Source organism: Manis pentadactyla, chromosome 8, assembly GCF_030020395.1.
Source record: "Manis pentadactyla isolate mManPen7 chromosome 8, mManPen7.hap1, whole genome shotgun sequence".
Taxonomy (NCBI): Eukaryota; Metazoa; Chordata; class Mammalia; order Pholidota; family Manidae; genus Manis; species Manis pentadactyla.
Genome location: NC_080026.1, coordinates 49244245 through 49268666, shown reverse-complemented (window position 1 = coordinate 49268666; position 24422 = coordinate 49244245). Strand labels below are relative to the sequence as shown.

General features: G+C 44.2%; 1 protein-coding gene and 1 long non-coding RNA gene across 5 annotated transcripts in view; both read left to right on the top strand.

The window, feature by feature from the left end:
* The window catches only part of SIPA1L2 (signal induced proliferation associated 1 like 2), a 272367-nt gene that overhangs the window by 226882 nt on the left and 21063 nt on the right, over window positions 1–24422 (top strand). For 2 of the 4 annotated variants that reach the window (XM_036919231.2, XM_036919229.2), the window contains exons 12-18: window positions 929–1012; window positions 2538–2638; window positions 2969–3072; window positions 4706–5094; window positions 9163–9387; window positions 13534–13687; window positions 15893–16112. In XM_036919231.2, the coding sequence (XP_036775126.2) occupies window positions 929–1012; window positions 2538–2638; window positions 2969–3072; window positions 4706–5094; window positions 9163–9387; window positions 13534–13687; window positions 15893–16112 (1277 nt within the window). Of the gene's footprint in view, window positions 1–859; window positions 1013–2537; window positions 2639–2968; window positions 3073–4705; window positions 5095–9162; window positions 9388–13533; window positions 13688–15892; window positions 16113–24422 lie in introns of all 4 variants that reach the window. The other 2 variants (XM_036919227.2, XM_036919221.2) reach the window with 1 other exon arrangement.
* On the top strand, window positions 18365–22335 carry LOC130684550 (uncharacterized). The gene is made up of 2 exons (XR_008998849.1): window positions 18365–19759; window positions 19791–22335. It is a non-coding gene; the product is annotated as an uncharacterized LOC130684550 (long non-coding RNA).

The window sequence follows — 24422 nt, the reverse complement described above, 5'->3', positions numbered from 1 at the left end:
AGAGACTTTCCAGGGCATTATGAGGATTCAATCAGTTGATACATGTAAACTGCTTAGAACCATTCCTGGCACATTAGTAAGCCTCTGTAGGTATTAAAATAATTAGTTAATAAAATTAAAGCATGATCTTCTACTTTCTCCAGTTTATTCTTCCCAGGCTGAGTGCAGGGATGGTGTCACTTTAGTCTGATGTTAAATCATCTCGGCTCAGGGTCTCCTTGCTCAAGCCTCCACTGAGCTCATGAGCTCTCCATGTTCAAAGAAACGCACATAGTCCTGGGAAAGGGCTGGCATCTGGAGGAAGGAAGCTTGCAGAATCTCCCTTATTAAAGTGGAACTTAGTAAATTCAGGGAAAAACCAGGAAGGCTGTAGTAGCAAAATGGAAACTCGACAGGCACATGTCCATCAAGCAGGTCTTTATGAGTGTTACTCATTTTTGTGTGTCTGAAATAAATAGGATTACATTCAATAGATGTATAAAAATAATTGATTTTGCCCAAGTTAGAGTTTTCTCTCTACATAGGTTTTAAATGCAGAACCAAAACATGCCTTGCATTAAGTTTCATAGAACAAATAATAGTAATGTTTTCATGACTCTGTGTTCTTGGGGGTTCTATTGCTATTCCATTTCCACCATCTTTGGGAATCATTATCTGTGCTTTAAATCTTCAGATGGTGAAGGCTTATTCCTGCCATATCTCTTTCCTATAATAAATTGGCAACTATAAGCCACCTGATACCTCATGGTATCACCAATGCTTAGTTTATCTGTCCACAATTCATTGTTTCTTATAGAAATGTGTATTTCCTCCTTTTCTTTGTTATTGTAAAAATGAATTTATTTGTAAAACAAAACAGGCCAGGTCCAGATGCTGATGCTCGGCAGACACCTCAGTGCCCTGTTAATGATTCTAGTCAACATTTCAGAAGTTCGCCCAGCAACCAGTCATCGTCCAGTGACCCTGGGCCCGGTGGAAGTGGACCATGGAGACCACAAGTGGGATACGACGGGTACCGTTCGCTTGTACCTTCCTGTTGGCCCCTGGGAGGGACTGGTTCCAGTGACTCAGTCAGAGGCATGGACTGTGTGCCTGCTGTGCATGAGGCCACTGGGGGATACAGAAGTGCCAGGTGGGCTTTTAATAAGTCCTGTCCAGGCCAGAGCTCATCATTTCTATGTAGGTAGTGCTCATTTGTCTGTATTCTGAGCTTGTCTATTTTTTTTTTTTATAAGGAAAGTCTTTCTGGACATGTGAAAATTAAGGACTTGAGGACTGTATGGGCAATGGCCCTTGGGAGTTACCTCCTCATTTAAATCGCTGACAAGGAATAAATTCACAGCCTCTACTGACAGTGGTTTTTTTTCCAAAACATACCCCCACATCGAAGAAGTCAGGTTTAGCAAGTGACATCTTTTTCTGCCTCCTGTTTGAGAACAGCAGAAGGTTACCTCCCATGCCAGGCAGAGGACTATCCCTTGTAGCATATGTGTGCGTGCTGTCCTAGAGCAGGGAGGTCACGTAAAGCCCAAGGACACGGGAGACACAGGGACTCTGAATCGAGTGATACAGAGAAAGCATATGAACTCAAGAGAAAACATTCATACCCTTTGTGAAAGATAAGGGCAAGGTTGGCACATTTGTGATCCCTGAGGCAATGGCAGGTCAGGGGGCTCCCGGCAGCTGTGTTTCTGTGTGCTGCATTGCAGCTGAGTCTCACCTGGGTGCACTGATTTGGAGGAGAGAAGGGCCAGGTCAGATGGGGAAGGGTGCTGGGGGAAGAGCAGCTTTTCCTTACTGCTTTCACCCGGGCAGGGGGACGGCATCTCCCTGGAGCCCTCTTACCTTCTGATTTGGGTTTAGAAGCTTAGCTAGTTACAGTCTGAGTTACACATTTCCTATCTTAGATAACAGGTGGACTTTTTAAAGTTGTATGTAAAGACATTTTTCTCAATTGGTTGCATTTTTAAAAGTAGAGGGCAGCTTTTTGAATCAGTGAAGAAATCATTTCTGGCTTTTTCTGCACACCAGGATCTGTAACCCAGATTCTTTAAGGATCACTTTAAAATGAGGATATATTTTCTGTGATTTCTTCCCTTTGTAAGATTATCTTGTTATATTTGGGGTTTTCGTTTCAAAAAGTCCACCTATATGTAGACTAGAGTCGGTCAATCTTATTTTCCTTTTCTTAAAGAATTTAGTATAGAGGAATTACCGGTGCCTGTATTCTAGGCACTGGAAAACAAAGCCAAAACCAACAGCAGTGAGCTCTCCTCACTTGTTTGGGACAAGTGGTCTGACCTTGGGCAGCTCTTCTTCATCTGTAGACAGCTGTCATCCGAGGGCCTCTGGTGACCCAGTGGTAAGACTGGAACCTGCCATTCCAGACGTGTGGGGCTGACAGACACTACATTGCCACAGGCCAGAAGGAACCCCTAATGCAGGGTCTTCCTCCGGTTACCTGTTGGAGCCAGCCCATGGGCTGGCCGGTGGGTGGCCTGGTGAGCAGCCAGGCCTCAGCTCCATGCTCTTTGCAGGTGCCAGTCTCCTCTGCTGCTTGAGCACCAGGGTGCAGGCCCTCTAGAGTGTGATGGAGCCCGGGAGCATGAGGACCCCATGGAAGGAGGCAGGCACCCAGGTAATGAGACACTGGGCGGTGGACCCTACTGGTCTTCCCCTCCCCTCCCCTCTTGCTTTGTCCCCTGGCATTGCTCGTTTATCTGTGTGCTCACTCAGCACATGCTTGGGGAGCATGACTGTGCACATGCTGACATGGTCAGTCATGGCTGGGGAGCCAGTGCCAACAGAGGTCCCGCCTTCTGTCATGGTGGAGCTGTTTGTGACTCCAGTAAGCCCTAGAACCACAATCCTGTGCATGTTCACCAAACCATTTGTTCAGCTTCTGTGTTCTTTGCTCCTTTGTTAACACTAGAAATAGATACTCAACCCCTCTCTCTTTATGTGACAGAAACCAAATGGCATGGCCCACCTTCCAAAATCCTGAGTTCGTATAAAGAGCGAGCCCTGCAGAAGGATGGAAATTGCAAAGATTCCCCCAACAAGCTTTCTCATGTAAGTTCTTTGTGCTCATAACTGATCACCTACCCAGCCATTCTGATGCCGCTCGGTATACATTTATTAGCATTATGGTCAGGGATCCTTTGGGGCATGTCATTTACCTCATAGGTCTCTTAGAGGTGAGATAAAGAAGTAAATAAATAAAAACAAAGTTTTCTTTTTTCCTTTGTTTCCTTGATATATAAAGAATCTCAAAAAAAGATCACACAGTAAATTACTGGCAAAACCAAGCATATATCCACAGCCTTTTGATCCTTGATATCCAGTGTAATAGTTACTAAATCGTGTTCCTGTTTTTCATCTGTCCACCGGTTGGTGTAATACAGAGGTGGTGTGTGTGGTCAGACACCCCGCCTGTCGCCGGCCACTCCATACCCAGTCACAGACGACTCATGGTGACAGCAGCAGCTGGCTAGCATGGGTGGTGTTCTAACCATGCCCAGCACACTGTTCCGGTCACTTACGCGTGTTGTTTTACTCTTCCCTAAATCCCTAGAGGGTAAGGCTCATCAATGAAACAAAATGCTCAGCTGAACGTGAGGGCATGAGCTGTCAGTTGTTACCAGGTAAAGCCAGTACTTCACAGGTGAAGAAACTGTATGGGCTCCTGACGCACTGTTTCCTATTTGTTCACATGTCACTGAGCTTCAAGCTGAGTGTTAGTAAACTTACGGGACAGTCCTTCCCTCACAGCATCCCTTTGATTCCACCTTTACAAACTTCTAACAGTGGCTTAAGCAAAGGGATAGGAGTGGACTTGAGAATGATAAAAAGATCAAGGGGACTTGCTTAAGGATCTGATGGGATGGAATGACAGAAGAAAATGCTAAGCCACTTTACATAGATCAGGGCATGATTGTTTTTGAATCCACAGTGCGTGGCTGATGCCTCGGGTCTGGCTCATTTCTCAGGCTATGAAGAGGAGCCATGCCTGTATGAGCACATCAGTCAGATGGGGACATTGATTCTGTTCTCTTGACTTTTTGTCTTCCAGTGACCACAGAGCAATCTTGTTAGCACTGGGGTAGTCTCTGACTTGGGCCCTTTTGGAGAAATGGCTTATCCTTATATTGCGTTTTGCAGCTGCAAAGTGCTTCTGCATCATCTGGGTCTGTACATCAATCATCTGAGCTCAGTATTATAAGCACAGAAAGGAGCTAAATGACTGCCAAAGGCCTACCACTGTGATTCAAGCCCAGGGCTTTGCCCCAGTCCCAGAGCTGACACTGTAATTTGTCACAGAGGAATTTTCTTGATAAAAAGCTTCTATCCTCCTTTGATTAATTGTCTATGTGCATTCCCAGTTTATATAACCTTCGCTGATTATATTCTGGTTAGCGACACCATGGCAAGACTTTGGTGCTTCATGCACAAATCATTGAACAAAGGCTTGAAAAGATGCCCATTTCATTTAAGACGAATTATGGGAGGAATTATGAATCAAGGACTTTTGCATAAATCAAGGTTTTAAAAAAAATTCTATCATTGCCTCGCATTTAAAGAGGGAGTAAAAAGAGTTTGGGTGAGGTCATTTGGTTTGTAGTTTTTTGAGTCTGGGTGAGAATGACTGCTTTCTTAAGGAAGCCAAATATGGCATTCATTAAAGCCTTCTCATTTCTCTTCCAAGATTGGAGATAAAAGCTGCTCCAGTCACTCCAGCAGCAATACACTGTCCAGTAACACCTCCAGCAACAGTGATGACAAGCACTATGGGTCTGGGGACCTGATGGACCCTGAATTGCTGGGGCTGACCTACATCAAAGGTGCATCCACTGACAGTGGCATCGACACCACCCCATGCATACCCACCGCAGTCCTCGGCCCCGCACACCTGACAGGCAGCAGATCCATGGTCCATAGCCAAGCAGAACAGTGGGCTGACACTGCCGACATCTCAGGGCCTGAGGAGGAGCAAGTGAAGATGTACACAGTCCATAGCTATGCACCCACCATCTCTGCTGGCACCACTGCAGACGGCAGCCTGGGCGACCTCAGTGAGATCTCTTCTCATTCCAGGTAGGTGCTCACCAGCACCTGCTTACACCTCCTGTGCATCCTGGTGCCATCAGCTACTGGGGCGGGAGTAGGGTCCTAAAATAGGAACAATGTGAGCAGGTGAGATGGGCTGTCACCTGTTTAAAGGGCTTATTTCTGAAGTCTGAAATTTACATATAAATAAGTCATTGTTTATAATTTTATTTTTCTTTCTCTTTAAATTTGCGAGAAAACTGTGTAGAGATATTAATTGCTCTCATCAGGCCACTCACCTCTCCCAATTCAATTTGTTGTCCCTAGAGTTTTAAGAGAAGGGGTGGTGAGCTAGACAGCACCCAGGTCGTAATGAACAGTCATGAGGGCTGCCTCTGCACTGTCTGTGTGCAGCCTGGGGTCTTCTCTGTGTTCAGAGGCTGAAAGGGACCTGACCTGTTGTGTTCACATTATATCTATCACTTGGTGCAGCTCCGTGTTGAGGGGTAGGCATTCAAGGATTTGTTGAGTGAAGGCATGAACTCTAAGAAGAGTGCTTGAGAAACGTGTACTGAGTTATAGCCCCCTGGGGACCCTGGGGAGGTAGATGGCATGAGGGATCAACTATTCTCAGTTGGCAGTCTCAGGAGCCCAGGCCCACAGTCTTAATACTCTAGTTTTCACCATCACCGCCACCGCCTCCAGCCCCAGCACACACATGCCTACCCCCAGCTGCCTCCTCCCTGGATGGATAAGTCTAGTACAGAACTATGAGTACAGAACATTTCAGGACTGTAATGAGGAGGGGGAGGGAGGACCCTGCACTCTTTAGGACAAGCTGTGGTGACGCGAGGAAAAGGCAGGGTGGGGTGGAGCCCCATGCAGAGATTGCCCAGTAAGCAGGAGAAGCATATACCCAGTAGGACTCCTCCTGCTGCTCAGTTCTTTTAATTCAGTACAGCCATTTTTTAATTCCTGTGAGGGCAGGGCGCTTAGATGAGAGGTCAGAATGCAGAGCATTAGCCTAAGCAAGATTTGGAAAGTGTAATAAATCAAATGCCAAAAAAATATATCCATATTCTGGATTCTCCTATAAATGGCTCATGTGATTATCTGTTGTTTACCATTATTCATGTCTTCATACCCTTCTTTTAGTACCCATGATTGGAGCATGGCAGTGAAACTCTAAGATATGAACTTCAGAAAGAAAGGATTCATGAAAAGCTATTGCCAACACTCTAGAAAGTTTACCAGCTTCAGAGAATTTTTATAGTGATGTCACTGCTGCTTAACACAGCTTTTTACCATATTGCTCAACAAATTAATTCAGTAAATTTGTACTTAGAGTTTAACTTTGAGATATTTTACAATTGGGGTAAAAGACACTTTCAACCAAGTCTGAATTAGGAAAATATCTTTTATTAAAACAAATGGAAAAACACATAGGGATTGGGACCAAGCTACCCCTTTTCTTATTCAGTTCGGTAATTTCAGGGGGGAAACATGAACCTTAACTATAAAACATCTCAGGGATAATCAAAGGCTTTAAAACCATGATGACTACAGTCACTACAGGCAGGCACAGCCCTTCTTTGGGCTCTGCATGGGAAACTAAAGCCCTACCTATTATGGGGACAATTGAGAAGTTAGAATCTGGGCTATATCTTAGATAGCAGTATTGCATTAATGCCTAATTTCCCTAGTGTGACAGTCATGCTGTTACTGTGTGGAAGGATGTCCTTACTTTTAACAAATACATGCTGCAAAATAGGAGTATGATGTTACCAGGTTTGCAACTAACAAACAGTTTGGAGTAACCCGTAGGGAAAGGAATTGTGCAGACCTAGCAAGGCTGTAACAGTTGGTGTAGCTAGATGAAGAGCATATGGATACTACTCGACTACTTTTATAACCTTCGTTTTTCAAAATTAGAAGCTTAGGGAAAAATATACAGGCCTTCAGAGCCCATTGCCTGGCTATGGAGTTTTCATGTTAAAGGGCTTATTTACTAAGGGTGTGTACCCCAGGAAATGGGAGGCGCTCATTCGCTGCTTTCCCAGTACCTGTCTCATCCTTGTGTATTTCTTAGGTGGCTTTGGACATAGGAAAGCAGTAAAACATCCCCCCAGAGCCCACAACTTAGAGCCCAAAGTGAGGGAGCCTGGAGTCACACTCAGGAGCACCCAACTGAACGCCAACTTCCTAGGAGTACATGAGGTGTTCTTCCTGTTTGTTTTCTTCTTTAGTTTCTCAAATATCACAGTTTCTCCAGTATGTAAAGACTGAAAAATGGGTTTATTTCCTTATTTCCTTTTGAACCTCTATAAAAAGTCCATTTTAATGTCATTCTTAATGTTAGACTTTTTTTTTACCTCTTCCATCATAATGCCGCTTGCCCTTCTTTTTGGTAAAAATATATGCTAGTCAGGTTTCAGAGTAAGATTATATTTTATCATCCCAGGGAGCTTGCTACCTGGGGACCCTATGGTAAACTCTTTCAATAGCAAAACTTACTTATGAATAATTATTTCATGCTGGTCTTTTAGAATTTAGCAACATTTGTATCATGCTTACCCTGGCATTATATCATGCCAGGCACATTCTTAGTGCTCCACTGATATATTAACTCAGCCTTCAAAGCAAATTTCTGAGGGTGGATACAGTTGTTTCATTTTACAGGTGAGAAAATTGACATTAAGAAACTGGCTGAGAGTTTCTCACTGCTGCATGACAGAGCCAGCATGGGGTCCCAGGCAGTGTGACCCCAGAATCCTCAAAGTGCACTTGGGTGGCACCTTTTCTGAAAGTGCAGCTTGCCTGCCTTTCTGCACTCTGACATTAGAACTGTAAACATTTAAAAATTTCGCATTTGTAAAGTAATCCCTGATCTCTAGTTTTGCACATTTTTCATAAAGTATTACATTGTTGACCTTCCTGAATTAAAAAAGATTTCTGGACTTCCGTATTTCCAGGGACGGTCATACAGTCAGTGGGGAAGTCCTGCCCTTAGTCTAACTACTGACTTTCTGAAAAAATGTTTGTTGTTTTTAGAGGTTCTGCCTTTTCGATATTATTTTCTTGCTCTTGTATTGCATGATAATACAGCAAACACCCATCTAACTACTACAGCAGAAGGAATTGGTATTTCAGGGTCAGAAGACCCCTGTGTCCCCCCACTCATACCTGCTTCTCTTTTCCCTCCGGGTGGCCATTAACCCAGCTTTCATGATACTAATTCCTTCACTGTTCTTTATAGTGTTACTACTGTTACATATGTTCCTGAATGCATATTGTTAATTTTGCCTAATTATGAACTTTATTAAAAAGGAGAATCACACTCGATGTACTTAGTGATTTACTTCTCTTTCTACATTATATCTGTGATTCACCAAGTTGTTGTCTGTACCCTCGGTTCATTCGGTCATGGAGTATTCCCTTTATTCATTTGTGTTTACTAATTGACCATTGACTGGGGAGCTATTAAGATCAGTGCTCCCATCAACACTGTCACCTGCTTCTGATCACATGTGTTGGGGGGTATACACTTAGGAGCAGAATTGCTGGGTCCTGTGCTATGCAGGTGCACACCTTTACAAGTAATGCCCAGACACTTTCCAAACTGTTTGACTTTTTCCTCCCATCAGCAGTAGGGGAGTGCCCAGTGCTCCAGGTTGGCCGACACTGGGCACTTACTATCAGCATTCCCATTTTTGATGATCAGGTGAGTGTGTTGCAATACTCTGTTATGGTTTGCAACTGGCATTTCTCTAGTGACAGCTGAGGTTGAGCACCTTCTCCTAGGTTTATTCACCATTTGAGTTTCCTCTCTTTTGGAGCACCAGGTTAAGCATGTTGCTCATTTTTCTATTATATTCCTGTGGCTGTGTTTTTAACATCCCCCTGGCCACAGACATACAGTTTGCACATGAGCATCAATAGCCTGTGGAAAATGAGGCATTCTAGCAAGACACACGGTAGGAAAATGGCTGTCTCTGCCTCACTCTGCCTGATTTTGCTCACAAAGGATAGGAATAAAGCCTTGTGGCTCTGGGTTTGCTAACCTGCCAGCTCCACTGAACTCTGATGTGGTTCAGCTTTGTCTGGTTTTCTCCTCAGCGGCTCACACCACTCAGGAAGCTCTTCAGCTCACTGTTCCAAAAACAGTGGGTCTCTGGATACATCCAAAGTCTACATCGTGTCTCACAGCAGCGGGCAACAGATCCCTGGGTCCATGTCCAAGCCCTACCACAGACAAGGGGCAGTGAACAAATATGTCATTGGCTGGAAGAAATCAGAAGGCAGCCCGCCACCTGAGGAGCCCGAAGTGACTGATTGTCAGGGGTAAGGTGGCTGGCAGGTCTTCGTAGGTAACTTCATACACTTGGGGGGATGGACTAAGCAAATGTGTTTTTCCCCCAAGAGAAACACATTTTCTAAAAAAGAATAATCTAGAAACATATTTGTAAACCCTTTAAATGTTGGCATTTATAGTTCTCTTTACAAGTCTTCTCTTTCCTTAATTTTTGCATATAAAATTAAAAGAAAACTGTTTTCTTTGTTATATTAAAACAGCTGCCTGCAATACAGGAGTCATAGTAATGTGCTATTGATGGTGTGAGGGTAGAGCCTGTAAATAAACAAGTTCAAGGACAATCTGAATTTCCAGAGTCCATGACTGTGTTTTTTAAAGTTGTTGTGTATGTGACATCATAAAAGAAAAGGTATTTTGCCTAATTTTAACATGACTTTGATTTCCCTTTCAGTTGTAGGGCTTTGTGGGGGCAGGTGGGAGGGATGTTTTATATCTGTTTGAAAACAGAAAAAAAATGCTGATAACCCATTTTGTAACACTGTGAAGATTATGCCATTATCTCTTTGAAGAGACAAGAAATCACATTTCAGGAATGTGAAGCAAGGCTGGTCAGAGCTATGTAGCTGTTGGTTTGCTTATGTTTTAAAAGAAACTTAAAAAAAAAAACTATGAGGTCCCTGTGCTTTGCTGTGTCTGCCCACACTGATAACATGATCAGAGCTCTTGGGTGCACGGGGCCACACTGACTTGCAGAAAAACTCTTCTAGATCTTAAGGTTGGCCAGTGAGTGGGATCACTTTTTTCCTTTAAAAAGGATCCCACTTCCTAAATATGGTTAGCATAATACTGCCTTCTGGAGGAAAAGTCATTTTAACGCTAAAATCAAGTGTGGACATCATGTCAATAATTGCAAATGAGTTACTTAGAGAGGAATTGCATAGTGATAACTGCACCTTTTGATCATAAATGCAAATGTTCTAATGACATTGTTGGTATTTCTATCAGAGTCTTCTGGGTGCCTCACAGTAATTCTCTTCTGCCTTTTAAGTCATTTGCACTTCAGTGTGAGCGCTGTGTTTTAGGAAAGGGCTCCCTTGAAGAGTCGGAAAAGGGGAAAAGGAGTCCATTTGGGTATTTTTCATTTAAGAGCACCCCCCAGAATTTGTGCATTTTAACTCATGGCTGTGGTGACACCAACTTTAAGGAAATGTGAGGCAGCATCTTTAACGTTGTGAGAAAGAGGTTTGCGTCCCTGGGGCAGGGCAGTTATTCCCCGTCACACATGAGCTTAGTGCTGGAATTTGAACCCAGGCCTCCAGGGCCTCAGGCCAGATCTTTTTGCAGTGTATCATGTCATCCGTCAGGTGTAGCAAGCATGCCAGGCCTGTCCAGCTAAGCAGAGTGCTTCTAAAATGAGCAACTACTCTACTGAATGTGGAAATGATGACTGTAGGACCTGCCATTATCCTGGGCTGCACCAACTACATCACACCAGCCTCACCAAACCACTAAAGAATCAGTTAGAAGAAACAACAGCCAAGTACAATGTTTGAACCACTGAGAATTAGAGAATATTAGTGTCTCCCTGTGCACAAAATAGAAACTCAGCTGTACCCTCCAGAAGTTTCACATGACTCTGAGATTGCCAGGTACTTCTTTAAAATCATAATGTAGAACCCTCACTGATTATTTTGTTAATAACATAACCTTATGTTTTAAAATGCAACTAACAAGAGCCACTCTTTCATTTCCAAGGGAGCCTTGGAGGACTGCAGCTGTGGCCTGTTTTTCTCCTCTGTGGTTCACCAGTTGGGAAACCATTCTGCTCACTGGTCCAAAAATAGAGGGTCTCTAGATACGTGCCTCAGTCGTGATCAACACTGCTGTGTTTATCTGTGTGAAAAGTGGTACTAGGCATGGGAGATACACAGCTGCCCTCTGGCCCCATTTTCAGGAATCCCCAGTGGGATGGGGGAAAAGTGCAGAGATGAGATTACTGATTGCAGTACTGCATCACCTCCTCACAGAACAGTATTCCATGACACATGACGTCGATTATGAAAGAGTAATGCCCGTTTTAGTTGCATGTTTCCTAACCTGTCCTGAAACCTGCTCTCCTTTCACTATTCTCTGTTTAAGTGGTTTTCCTGCCCAATTGGTCATCAAGTCAGATACAGGTTCTGTCCCAGACTCCACACTGCTACCTGCCTCTCACTGGTCCTCCATAGTGTCCATTACCTCTCCATGTCTCTGGCCTCAACTCCACCACCCGGGTCCTCGCCCCTCATCCCTGACTATGTGGGGCACCTTACCTGGTCTCCACCCACTTTCTGCATTGTTTTGCAGAAAAAAACCCTATATGTTTTTTTGTCCTTCTGATATTCAAAGTTTATTTGCTTCTCCATTTGTAGTCTTTCTAGACCCTTATATCTTCAGAGGAACAGCTTAGCGCACAGCACAGGCAATCCTCCTGATTTTATCCCATACCTGATTCCAAACCCCGTCCCCATCCATCCTGACCCCTACTCTACCTGTTAGCTCTACTCTTACTTTCCCAGTTGATTTTTTTTGTCCCCAGCCTCTGTGCCTCCATCCATGCACTTCCCTCTGCCTAAATGCCTTTCCCAAGTTTCTGACCCTGTTTCCTGAAGCCAGCACCCTTCCAACCTGGCCTTTCTCTGCACCTCTGTCCCAACCCTGTGACTTCTCGCTCACCTCTATGCCTAGTGACTGATAGAGAGCAGACCCTCTGGAGCATACTGATGCATCATTTGGTAGTTTTAATAAAATTACTAATTCAGCAGAAAAGGCTAGTGATTTTTATTCAAACACCAGGGAAAACAAGAATAGCATGTTTTATTAGTGTCTACATGTCATAGTTTTTATCTGTGAGTTATTGACAGCACACAGGCTTTCCCCTACCTCCTTCCCAAAGCAAATAGGGCCTGGGCTCTTGAGCACCTCCCACCTCCAAATCCCAGGATCAAAAGCTGGCCCCTTGGACGCACTTTTCCCAAAACCTCCCTCGCCATTTTCCCTTTGCAGCTTCCATTCAGAAGCCCCTTTGTCATCCATTTTCACGCCATGGTCACCAAATCTCCAGGCATGTTTTAAAGGTTTTAAAAGCCTCTTTTCACAGCCAATGTTTGCTCACGTTGTTGGTGTTGCTGGGGCTTCAAAAACTTAGAAGTGTGGGGAGGTCTGACCTGTCTCAGAAACAAATCAGATGCGATGGGATTTCCAGATACATCATTGTTAATTTTGAGCATGTGAGTTTTATTCTGATAATTTCCCCTGAGCTGTCACACTGCGACATGGTAGCCTGGCCTTTGAAATAGAGTCATCTCCGTGACATGTGGTGGTAACCTACACACCATCCCTGTTGCTGCTGCATTGGGCCAGGGATTCCTAGAGTGTTAGGTTCCAGGTCATGGGGCAAAGAGCCCTCACTCCCGCTGACAGCACAGCCACGGATTGTCACTGTGCGCTCAGGAATGTTTGCTTGCTCAGATTGCATTCCGTTTTCTCCCTGGAAAAGAGCTGAAAACAGTAATTCAGCTAGACAGTCTTTTGTTGTCCATAAATACATTTTTATATACTGATAATTAAGGGAGACAGCTGCTTTATTTATCCAAACAGCTTTCTGAAATTGCTGATAATAAAATATACTTGGCACATGCCTGAATTAATTACTCTTAAACTTCAGGCCCCCAAGAGTGTGTCTCTCTTGGTTGCCTATGTGAGAGATGGGGTGTGGCTGTCCAGCTGCAGGAGAAGCGCCCTCTCAGGTTCTTGAGAAGCACAGGGCTCTTCCTTTGAAGGACAGAGAATAATCTGATGAATTACTGAAACTGCTTTTTCTGACATAGATTAGGAAAGGGAAAACACAGCCTTAGTTTTAAAGTTGGCTATATTTTTTCTCATCCAGGGCTTAGAGGATTTGATTTGTTTCTGAATTATTCAGAAATCTAACTTTGCAGTTGAGCTCAATTCACAAATGTAAAATGACATGGGGATCTAGAGCAAATGCAGTAAAAATGAGCTGACTTAATAATTCAGAATTCTGTGTATGTGGAGGTTGACACTGGTTACCAGACTTGAATTCTTAAGATTCTAGGCACTTTACAAATAGGCTGACCTCTTCTCGTAATTCCCCTTGTGGTTTGTGTCAACAGGCTGTATGACGAGATGGATCTCATCTCCACAGCATCTCAGCATCAGACAGTGGTGGGAGATGCTGCTTCAGAAACTCCACATGTTCTGTCAAAAGAAGACTTTCTGAAATTGATGCTTCCTGACAGCCCCTTAGGGGAGGAGGGGATAAGGAAGGTTAGTGACTTCTGTGGGGCTTTGAAGTTACCAGAAACACTAAAGAAAGCCTAAAAAGACTCTACAGTTTTCAGAGTACTCTGCATGCCTTATACCTTGTGATCCTGCCATCAGCCCTCTGCCATCAGGCTTGCCAACTGCATTGTTCATTCTACCAATGAGCAATGTGAGCCTGGGAGAGGTTAGCAAGGGCAGCTTCTAGCCTAGATAGAAGTAGCTAGAGTCAGGCTGGTCTGGCCTCGAATCCCAGCTGCGTGACTTTGTGCATGTGATTTGACCTCTGGGCCCAGCATCCTCCTCTGAAAAATGGAGCTATTAAGTGTACCGCAGAGTTAACAGCAAACTCCAAAGTACCATGGCAGAGCCTCATACAGTACCTGGGCACACAGGTGATCAGAGATAGTAGCTATTAAAATTCACACCACCTGATTTTTGCTCCAGAACTCTGTCCTCTGCCCTAAGCTGACCATCTTTGATGTAATCCTATTCTGGCAATAGGCTAGAGTTAGATATCATAGTATCTGATGGGCATTATAAATAGGATGGAACTTGCACCATGCCCTGCGCAGTGATTCCAAGGGAAGGTCAGTCTTCTAAGCCACGCCCACTTTGAGTGACACACCCTCGTTCACAAGGCAGCAGTGCCTAGTTGATGTTAGATTCCTTATTGTTCTTATTAGTTTTAATTTCATTATTATTGTCATTTCTGAAACCACTTGGTTAAATAATGAAAAGTATGCAAAGGGATTTATAGGTAATTCAGCCTGATCTCCTCTTTCAGCAAGTCGTTCTGGCCCCAAGTGATTCACAGACATGCCTGGTAGCAGAGTCAGGAATGGAGGCCAGATCTTCTATCCCAGTGTGCCCATCTTGTCCACATGAAAAAAAGAAAAGAAAAAAAAAATCAGACAATGCTGTATTGAGTGTGGTAGGGGTAAACAGCAAGTCTTTGCGGTTCTTCTTCCTATAATAAAACAATACTGCAATTAACCTAATTGTGTTCTTAGAATAACATTCTAATTAGATACTACCTCAAAGCCGCTTTAATCTGATCTGCCTGTAATCATGTTCTCAAGAACCTGCTGGTTGTGTGTGAAGAAGGAATCCCCAAAGAACTCAATCATAATGAGCCTTTTTTTTTCAACTTATATCAAATCATGTATATGGAACTGTATAAGCTTAGGTGCAGACTTTGGTACAAAAAGTGCAAATAGCTTTCTTTCAGCAGGAATGAGCTTCTCCTTGACATGTTTTTTTTTCTTTTAGGACAAATCACCTTCTTTTCATAGTATAAATTTACCTTTGTAGTCAGTCCTCTCACATTTGTTACCATTCATCAGTCAGTCGGACAGACTTGACAGTATGGAAGAAACACATACAATAGAAGTATTTTTAGCTTTCTTGCTACATTCACAAATGTAAATGGCCACTTCTGTATTTGATGCAAACATGATGGCTTTTACTGTTGTTTTTGTAAAAGGACTGTGGCTCAGTGTGCAGAACTACATGGAAGGTCAGATTTGGTATCATCTTTCTTTGGGATTTGACTGCCTGCTTCTGCAGTGTGAATTTTCCTCACTCTGATTTAACACAATAATTCTAATGGTTCCTTTAAATCTGGTTATGATTGATTACTGTAACTCGATTTTCAACAATTGTAACAAACTTTTGTGAGTGATATGTTCAAGCAGGCAGTTAGAGTTTACTGGACTGCCATCAATTTTCTTGAGCCTGTTCGTAAAGCTAATAGTCAAGATTAATTTCACTATTATTTAGATGAGATTGAACCTCCCATGCAGTTGATAAGTACAGAAATTGCCTAGTATTAAAACGTAGTTGTTTCAGATGAAAATCAAGCCAACAGTATGTGTGGTTTTGCATAACTGTTGCCTGAAATGGCAACCTTATATATTTCCCGAAGCTGTCACTGCTTTAAGGCCAGGGAGGTTCCATTTAACATTTCAGAATTAATAAAGCTGTGCATTTGTAACAAATGATAACATTTCACAGAATGTCAAAGGAGGGAAATATGCAAATCCAGTAACTGCTCGAGAGCCTTTGTGCATTTGCCTAGATGACCCGTGTGCCTGGCTAGCTCTTCATGCCTGCCTGGGAAGCTTGGGCGCTCGCACAGTGCACGGGCGGCTGTAGTCAGTGCGCTCCATGCTTCCGTGTCTGTCTTCTCACCCTCTCCCCCACGTTTAGTTCTCCTTCTACGGGAACCTGTCTCCACGACGCTCGCTGTACCGTACGCTCTCTGATGAGAGCATATGCAGCAATCGCAGGGGGTCCTCCTTTGGCAGTTCCCGCAGTTCCGTCCTTGACCAAGCCCTGCCCAACGACATTCTGTTCAGCACCACACCGCCCTACCACAGCACGCTGCCGCCCCGCACCCACCCCACGCCCAGCATGGGCAGCCTGAGAAGTAAGTACAGCTGGGAGCTCCGAAGTGGGCCCAGGACTGGGCCTGCATGGGGGGCTCTTCTCGCTCCCCCTGCTGGAGGCTGTGGTGGGGGGAAGGGGCAGTTGTGGCTTTTTTTAAAACCTGTATCATTGGGTGGTATGTTTGCTTTTCTTCCCTTTGTTTTTTAAGTAATTTTTAAATATGAAAGCACCAGAGTGATTATTTGTTAAAAGTTAAAGGTGCACATGTCTACCAATTTTGAGGAAAATTGAAAAACTCATATTAAACATTTCTATCAAGTTAGTGACCTTCACACCATGTCTCAGCTGTCCACAAGGAAAAAATCATCTAAAATCTGATTTTATAAAAAAGAAACTGTAGTGCAGGGGCTAGATTTTCTGGTGGGCAGAGAGCAAAGAGAAAGTTTGGTGTTCTAGCTTTTTATTTCCATCTTCTTGATGTTCGATATCTGATATTTGGTGATGGGTAGGGTGGTGGATGGGTGTCAGGTAACCTGGAGTTTCGACATGGCTTTCCCTGAGGTGGCAGCATGTCCTTGTGCACATCACTTAACGTTCTCTGTCCATTTTACTTCAGTGTACTGGTCACGGGTTGACTAGATCATTCCTACATGATTTTCCTTCATATCCTAAAATCTTTGATTTTTATACACTGTCAATTCCTTGCTAATGAATCAGTGTTGCAGGGTGATTTTTTTCACATTTATGTTATTTCCTTTTGTTAATTTCTATTGCACAGGGAGAATGAAGATTCAATCAGAAGTACATTCATTGTCAGGGTTCTTTTTTTATTTCATCATAGAAAAAAGCGTTATCTTATAATCAATTTGAACTTCATAATACACACAGAAGTCCCAGGCTAAGTGAAATCAAACTTCTAGTAATGTTTCTAATGTATAACATAATTGGAAATGAACCTTGTCATAATATTCTTAATCTAGTTCTTTAAGTAATGTCATATCTGGCCCAGGATAAAGTGTCATGTTCCTAAATTAAAGAAACCTTTAAACTGTTCTTGGTCACCATATGAAAGGTCAAACAGATGTATTCTAATACCCTAATATCAAATATTTTTCCTTTTTGTAAATAGGTAACTTTAATGTCCCTTTAAAAGTTTTGTAAAATCAACAAAACCCTATTTTCTTGCAAATGTTATATCTTCCATTTAAAATGCTTGAAGTATGGCTTTGAAATCTCTGACTTACATATTAATGTAGTTCTCATATTCTACCCTTTGTTTGCTTCTATGTGAAAAATGTACATCCTTTTTTTTCTTAGCTTCACTTTTTTAAAATAAACATTTTCTTAGAGCATTTTAGGTTTACAGCAGAATTGAGCAGAAGGCACAGAAATGTCCATATACCCCTTCTCCACACATATACAACCTCCCCCACTATCAGCATTCCCCAACCAGTGGGGTGGGGGGCATACATGGGTTAGAATCTGTGAACCTGTATTGCCATGTCTGCATCCCCCAAAGTTCATAGAGTACCTCAGGGCTCACTCTTATTGCTGTTCGTTCTGTGGGTCTGGACAAATGTACAATGACATGTATCCATCATGAGAGTATCATACAGAATGTTCACTTCCCAAAAAGTCCTCGGTGCTCTGCCTGTTCATTCCTCCCTCCCCAAATCCCTTGCAACCACTGATCCTTTTACTGTCTCCATAGTTAGGATTTTTCCAGAATGTCATACAGTGGGAACCATACAGTACGCAGCTTTTTCAGACTGGCTACTTTCTTCCATGCCTTTTCATGGCTTGATGGCTTATTTCTTTTTAGCACTGAATAGTATTCCGTCATCATGATGTGCCACAGTTTATCTACTCACATCCTAAAAGTCTGCATCCTTTTTTAGTATGTTCAAAGCATGAAAGCACAATGAGGAAACAAGCAGGAAATGGTATTGACTCTCTATCCAAGTTAGGAACTGCCTTCCTTGTCCTGTTCATTTCTCTAGGAAAAGCAGTTACAAGGGCTCTTTGATGAAACCTTATTTGGCAGTGTGACTCCTCCAATTTCCATAATTTTAGAAACTACTCAGAGAAAATGTTGTAGGTGTGATGGGTGAAATGACAAAATGTAAGAAAGGGAGCTGCAGGAAATTTGTATTGGAGTGTCTGTCCCATGAACACCTGATCCCCTCCAGCCTGCCCACAGGGAGCACAGGGAGACACAGCTTCAGGAGGTTGCCAGTTCCTGGGACCACCAGCTCCCCTCTCCTGTGTGCTTGTGACTTGTGTAGCTAAATGACAGATTCAGATGTCCTTCGCTTTTTGTGGTTACTGACCTTTCATCAGAGCCTTGAGACGACGGCACTCTGAGAGGAGTTCCCACAATCTGCAACTGCAGCAGTGGGGTCTGAGCGAGAAGTGAGGACCTCTGAGGCACCCAGTTGTGTCTCTTCATTTCTCAAAGACTTAGCTTCACTTTAGGACTTGGTGCAGAGGTTAGTTCTGTCGAATCTCCTAGTACTGGATGGTTAAATAGCTATGTAGGTAGAGTGAGGCAAAAGCTCAGAAGCACACATCCTCTTTCCAACTTTAAAATCAGAGTATTCCTAGGACATATCTGTTCTTCAAAGAGAGAATCTTTCACTGGTAGAGACTCATTCCAACTGCAGTCCTAACTGGGAGTAAGGACAGTGTGGAGGAGGGCCAGCAAGTCCACCTCTCCAGGGTCAGTGCTGGAAGGCCTCTTCGGTGCACGTCTCCTACCTGTAGTCACTACAGTCACAGGCTTCTTGTTCAGGTATTTTTAGCTGTTAGATGTCCCAAATTTGAACCCATCTCAGAACCTTTCTTCTCCTGAGATCAAGATCTTTATCCAACCTTGAGAGACAGAAACCTAACAGACCCTTTGTGGGTGTGATTCATGCTGTGATTCATATGTTTCCTGTGAAGTCATTGAAACGTGCTATATCATTATGTCTTCAACTTGGACGTGTGAAAATATGACCTGATTAAGCAGTTGAAAAAATTCTGAAATGTTTCTGTGCTCCATTTAGGGCCTTTGTTTTCATTATTGGATTTCAGAATAAAATATCCTGAGGGACCTAGAAAGGGGAAAAAAAATGAGGAATGGCCATTGGATGCCCAGTTCACAGGCTGTGTAACAATAATACTGAGAAGTGCTCATGGTATTCTTTTCCTCCTTGACCACCGGCACCCAGCTTCATTCAGTTCAATCCCAGACATTAGCAAGTTCACATATTCAAAGAGAATTCCTGACTGTTTATGGAGTGAGGATCAAATTTTTCCAGGGAATGGTAGAGATCTTCTATGAGCATAGACTAATGAGAGTTCTTAAGTTTTGAAAGATAAAAGCAGGTATTAGCTTTTTGTGTTCCCAAAGGCTGTAATTTTGACCTAGGCACATAGAAGAGGGTGCCCCTTGAAGTAAGAAAAGGGGGAGGAGGGAAGAGGGAGTCTTCGAATAAAAATAGGAAATTAGCATTTCCCTTATAATTTAATACTCACACAAGGTGCCACGGACCCAGGTATAGACCCAGCGTGTGTGGTGTAGGTGGTAAGAGCTGCTGGCCAGCAACTGGCATTGCAGAAGATGTCTGTGGGCCAGCAGAGGCAGGGTTTTGATGGTTCAATATGGCACTTTCTTCTTTTTTTCAAATGTTCTCAATCTCCCCTGTAATAAACATTGGTAATTGTAAAACCTCAGATACCTGACGTCCAGGATGTGCTGTAAGGAAGGCTCCTGCTGTTTATGCCAGCAGTAAAGTCAGACTCCATAAAGAGGGTCCCTGTGATTTCAGGTTTTGGGTAAGCAAACTGGAGGCCACAAAACCCGTGTCTAGGCTGGAGAGCAGGGACCCAGGCTTCTATGCCTAGACATTAGCCATCCTTCAGAATCCATGAGTCACTGTCTTTTCTGAATTTGCCAGAAGAACAGTTTTGTGCTCATGAGGTCACACTGGCCTGGGAGAGCTGGATCTGAAGTCACTGGCTTGGACAGCTAAGACAGGTGGTGGTGCCTTTTCTTCCCCTACCGTAAACTCAGGAGCGAGCCCCAAGACCACCAGCGCAGCGTGCACCAAGGGCAGGGGACGGCACGCCACTCGGACCAGCCCTGCAGGATGCATGCCTCAAGGCCTGGGCTCCTCAAGGGCAGAACTGTGTCTTACTTCTTACTGGTCATTCGGGCCCAAGGTGCTGAAACACTACCTGCTGGTACCAACGTAGCAGATGCTCAGGAAACGTCATCTCGGCGATGGCAGTAGTGATGCCTCATGTTAGCTGAAAGTATTATAAAGGGTTCTTGGTGGTTTAGAGTCCCAGAGAACACAACATAAAACAAAAACCAAAAAAAAAACAAAAGAAGTAAGTTTTTTTCCAATTACATGATTTTCCCATCAGTGGGAAAAAATGTAGGTGCTTTTTTCCTTTTGAGATCTTGAAGGAATTTAGGTGGCTCTTAGTAAGGTGACTGTCAGGGACACTAGGACCTTTTCAGTTACTGAAGGATGATGGGTTTAGGTTTAAATTCCTGCTTTCTGGAGCATTTCTGCCAGAATCAGGCTGTTCATCACACAGCTCCTTCTGGTCACCTGTGCCCCTGAACGTGTCACCTCCTCAGAGAAGCCTTCCCCAAATGTGCCATCAGTCACATTACCCTATTTTACATGCCTGAAAAGACATGTCACTACTTACCTGTTTTGGTTATTTCTGTCTCTGTGCCACTTGGCATGTAAGCTTCTGGAGAGGGTGGGCCCTGTCTGTCTTAGCACGGCTGCTCCCATCACAAGGCATACAGTAGTCATTTAATAAGTACATCATGGACAGACATCAAGTGGAGAGCACTCCAGCTGAACTCTAGAGGAAAGGAGTCTCCTAGTCTTCTCGTTCTTTGCCAGCTCCCGAGTATCAAATAAACACAAAGTCCCACTCTCAATGGGGGACGAGGAGGAGGAGTTTGTTCTAAGGAACTGTCACAAACTGTATTCTCTCCTCTTGCTTCCTGGTTCTCCATAAGTTGAAGGAGGTGAGGAAGAGACCCCAGGTTTGCCTCTGGGTGTGAAACTTACACCCTAGGACCTTCCCAGATCCCAGACCCAACAGTGCCACTGTGCTTGGGGCCTCTGGGTGAGCTGTATACAGGGCTCTGCTGTGCACAGAGCTGGGCCGCTCACTCCCCCAACCTGGGCTTCAGCTTCCCTGCCACCAAGATTGAGGTTTGTGCCTTGGCTCAATTACAGATGGCCCCATATATCTTGTTATTTCAGGGTACTTAGAAACAGTCAGAGCTTTCTGCTTAATCTAAGACTGTCAGGTCTCAATGTCAACACTGTTGAGCATTTGGGAAAGATGGCCCAGCACACAGCCCCCCAAGGGATGAACGGGGTGGGGGCAATGGACTTGAAGTTGGCACTGCCTTCCCACTGCACTATGCCCTGCTTGTCTTTGCTCATTTTTTCTCTCTGCCTGGCTGCTGTGGGCTGATGTTATCTGGTGGTGTCAGGCAAGAGAACAGACAGCATGCAGTGGAATGTGCAGTAGGTTTGATTTTTTAATCTTTAAGATGCCCAAAGCTTGGGTGAGGGATTATTGCTTTATAAAGGCAAACAAAGCCCTCAAGGTGGCATTTCCTAGCAAAACACAGCTATCAGAGTGTACGTTAGGTAGAAGTGTTCATTTACCTGAAAAATTTTCACTCAGGGATGTTTTTCTCCCTAGTGAGGGGAGTGGCGGGGCTCAGAACTCAGCCAGCCTGCACACCCTTTGCACAGCTGCACACTCACCCCGAGTCCTGGAGACCTCTGTCATGTGGAAACCAGTGACAAAAGTAATTGCCAACTACCTAAACAGCTAAACTTCTTTAAGGAGAAAGCAGAAAATCTGCTTTTAATCAAAGCAGCCAAAGTGTTTGAGAGACAAAGGAAGTGATTTGCAAGTGAATAAAAATCCCTGGGCTTCCTTACCTTTCTCCCTGGGGGTTGAACCTTAAACTTACAGTTAAAGACCACGACCTGAGAAGGAGGGGGTTCTGCCCATCCTCTGCTCTGCACTGGCCTGATGGTGTTCTAGATAGGGGTCTGCAGAGGAGGGACACCAACAGTGGGTGGGTTCCAACTCCCATGCCAGCTTTGCAGCTTCCTTGAGGTGGATAAAAGGAGAGTTCCTGTGGCCAGGATTCTCACCTGGCCCTGGTTGACTAGCTCACTGCACACCTTTGGGCAATACATGGCTGTTGACTCTATAAAAAGAGCTCCACTCAGTGCTCTGGGCCCGACACAGTGGCAGGGCTGCAAGGCTGCAGGAGAGCAGAGCAGAGGACAGAGGCCCAGAGGATGGCTGTGCAGGATGACTGTGCAGAGAGGCCCAGAGGATGGCTTTGTGGGATGACGGTGCAGGCAGAGAGGCCCAGAGGACAGCTGTGCAGACAGAGGGGCCCAGAGGCAGAGAACGGCTTGCTGCATGCAGACTCGCTCTGAGTGAATGGGATTCTAGTGACTGACCTGCCACCTGGAAATAAAGTTGGGTATAACCCTTTCACCCCAAGAACGTTTTTACTGTCATTTTCTTTGGTCACATTGAACCCATAGTGAACTTGCCCAGGGCTGAAACCCATTGGCAAGACACTTGCATTCCTTGTTTACCCCTCAGCAAGGACAAATAAAACCTAGAACACACCTAGAACAAGTAGGAATGGTTGTTATTTCAAAGATGAGCATGTGGGGATGTAGCAGAAATGGTGTTGACAAAATACCCACTACTGGCTCCCTTCAAAAAGGAGGCCAGGAATAAGTTGGTGGGCTATTACCACATCTAAACATGGTAGTATTAAAAATAGAGGGGTTTGATTGGTTTAGCTGAAACTTCTAGAGTTTGGCTAAGAGCAGCTGTGATCAGTGTCAAAGGAGTGAAAGACCACTCTTGTCCTTAAGGCCACGCTGTTACAAACATGCTCTTAGTCCAGATGCCAGCATTTCACAGCTACCCCAAAGGATGTGGGGACAAAATTACAGGTGCATTCGGTTAATTATGTCCCTTACTTAACTTAATTGCAGGCTCAGACAGCCAGGTGGTCATTACTATGATTGGGCTAATTAGTCAGATGTGTTCACAGGCAGCTGCCGGCAGCGTTTGGGTCAGGTTCAGGAAAGGCATGTTAGAGAAAGTCCATCTGAAGCCTTTTGAAAATGTGTCTGCAGACGCATGAGTTCTTAACAACTAGTATTATTAGTGATGTGTAACCACTTCAAGTTCGATGATGAGAGTTTAAAGAGAAAAGGTAATGTAGAAGGTCCATTTGTACAAACAAAGGTAGACTATCAGTCAGGGCTGGATGACCAGAGGTTTCTCGTTTAGTCAGTGATCCAGCCTTCTCGTTACATCAGTAGAACACTCCAACCGCCATTGTTGGGCATAGCATGAATGTCGCAGTCTTTAACCAGAATTTTACAGTTCAACCCCCAGGTAAGGTAGCCCAGGGATTTTTATTCAGTTGCAAATCACTTCCTTTTTCTCTTAAACACTTCGGCTGCTTCGCTTAAAGCAGATTTTCTGCATTCTGCGAAGAAATTTGGCTGTTTAGATAGTTGGAAATTACTTTTGTCACTGGTTTCCACACGACAAAGTGAAGTTCTACTAATTCATCTCTTTCTTGTCTATTAGTAATGAAGGCAAAGGTGGTTTTTGTAAGATAAATTTTAGCCGAAATAAGCAGGCAAAGAGAGGCAACAAAGGGCCAGGTAGTTTATTTGAGTGCAGCTCCAGGGTGATGTTCCACAGTCTGGGTATTACAGGCTGGGGAAGTCACACCCGGTCAGGGAGGTGGGGGCTTATAAGGGATCAGGAGGGGGAGGAGTGGGCAAGCTATCCTAGGGGGCATGGAGAGGTATGATTGGCTAAAGGTGACATAATAGACTAGAAACTTCTTTTTCCTTCCAAGAGGGAGGAGGCTGACATCCGAGTCTTAGTTGGCACATCAGAAGGATGGAATTCAGGAAGAGCTGTCCCCTTTCCATATAAGGCATGGACCTTGGGGTCTGGTCTGTTCTCCCCCTATGGCATCTCTCTGTTCTGTTTGCATGTCTTTGTTTTTCCTTCCTCCAGCCTAACATTCCAGCCTTTTGGTCATAATGGGTGACGACTCGATCTGGCTACTTCTGGCTGACAAGGAGCATTGTGGGGGTTTGAGGCTGGTATTAGGCTGAAGGAGGGGGTTCAGTGGAAAGAGGTGTGTAACGGTGAAGTAACATCTGGTTGGTGGTGACCCAGGTCATCTGGGTTAGCCGCTGTTGGAGGAACTTGGGACACAAGGGGCAACTAAGAGTAAACCACAAACTGTTAT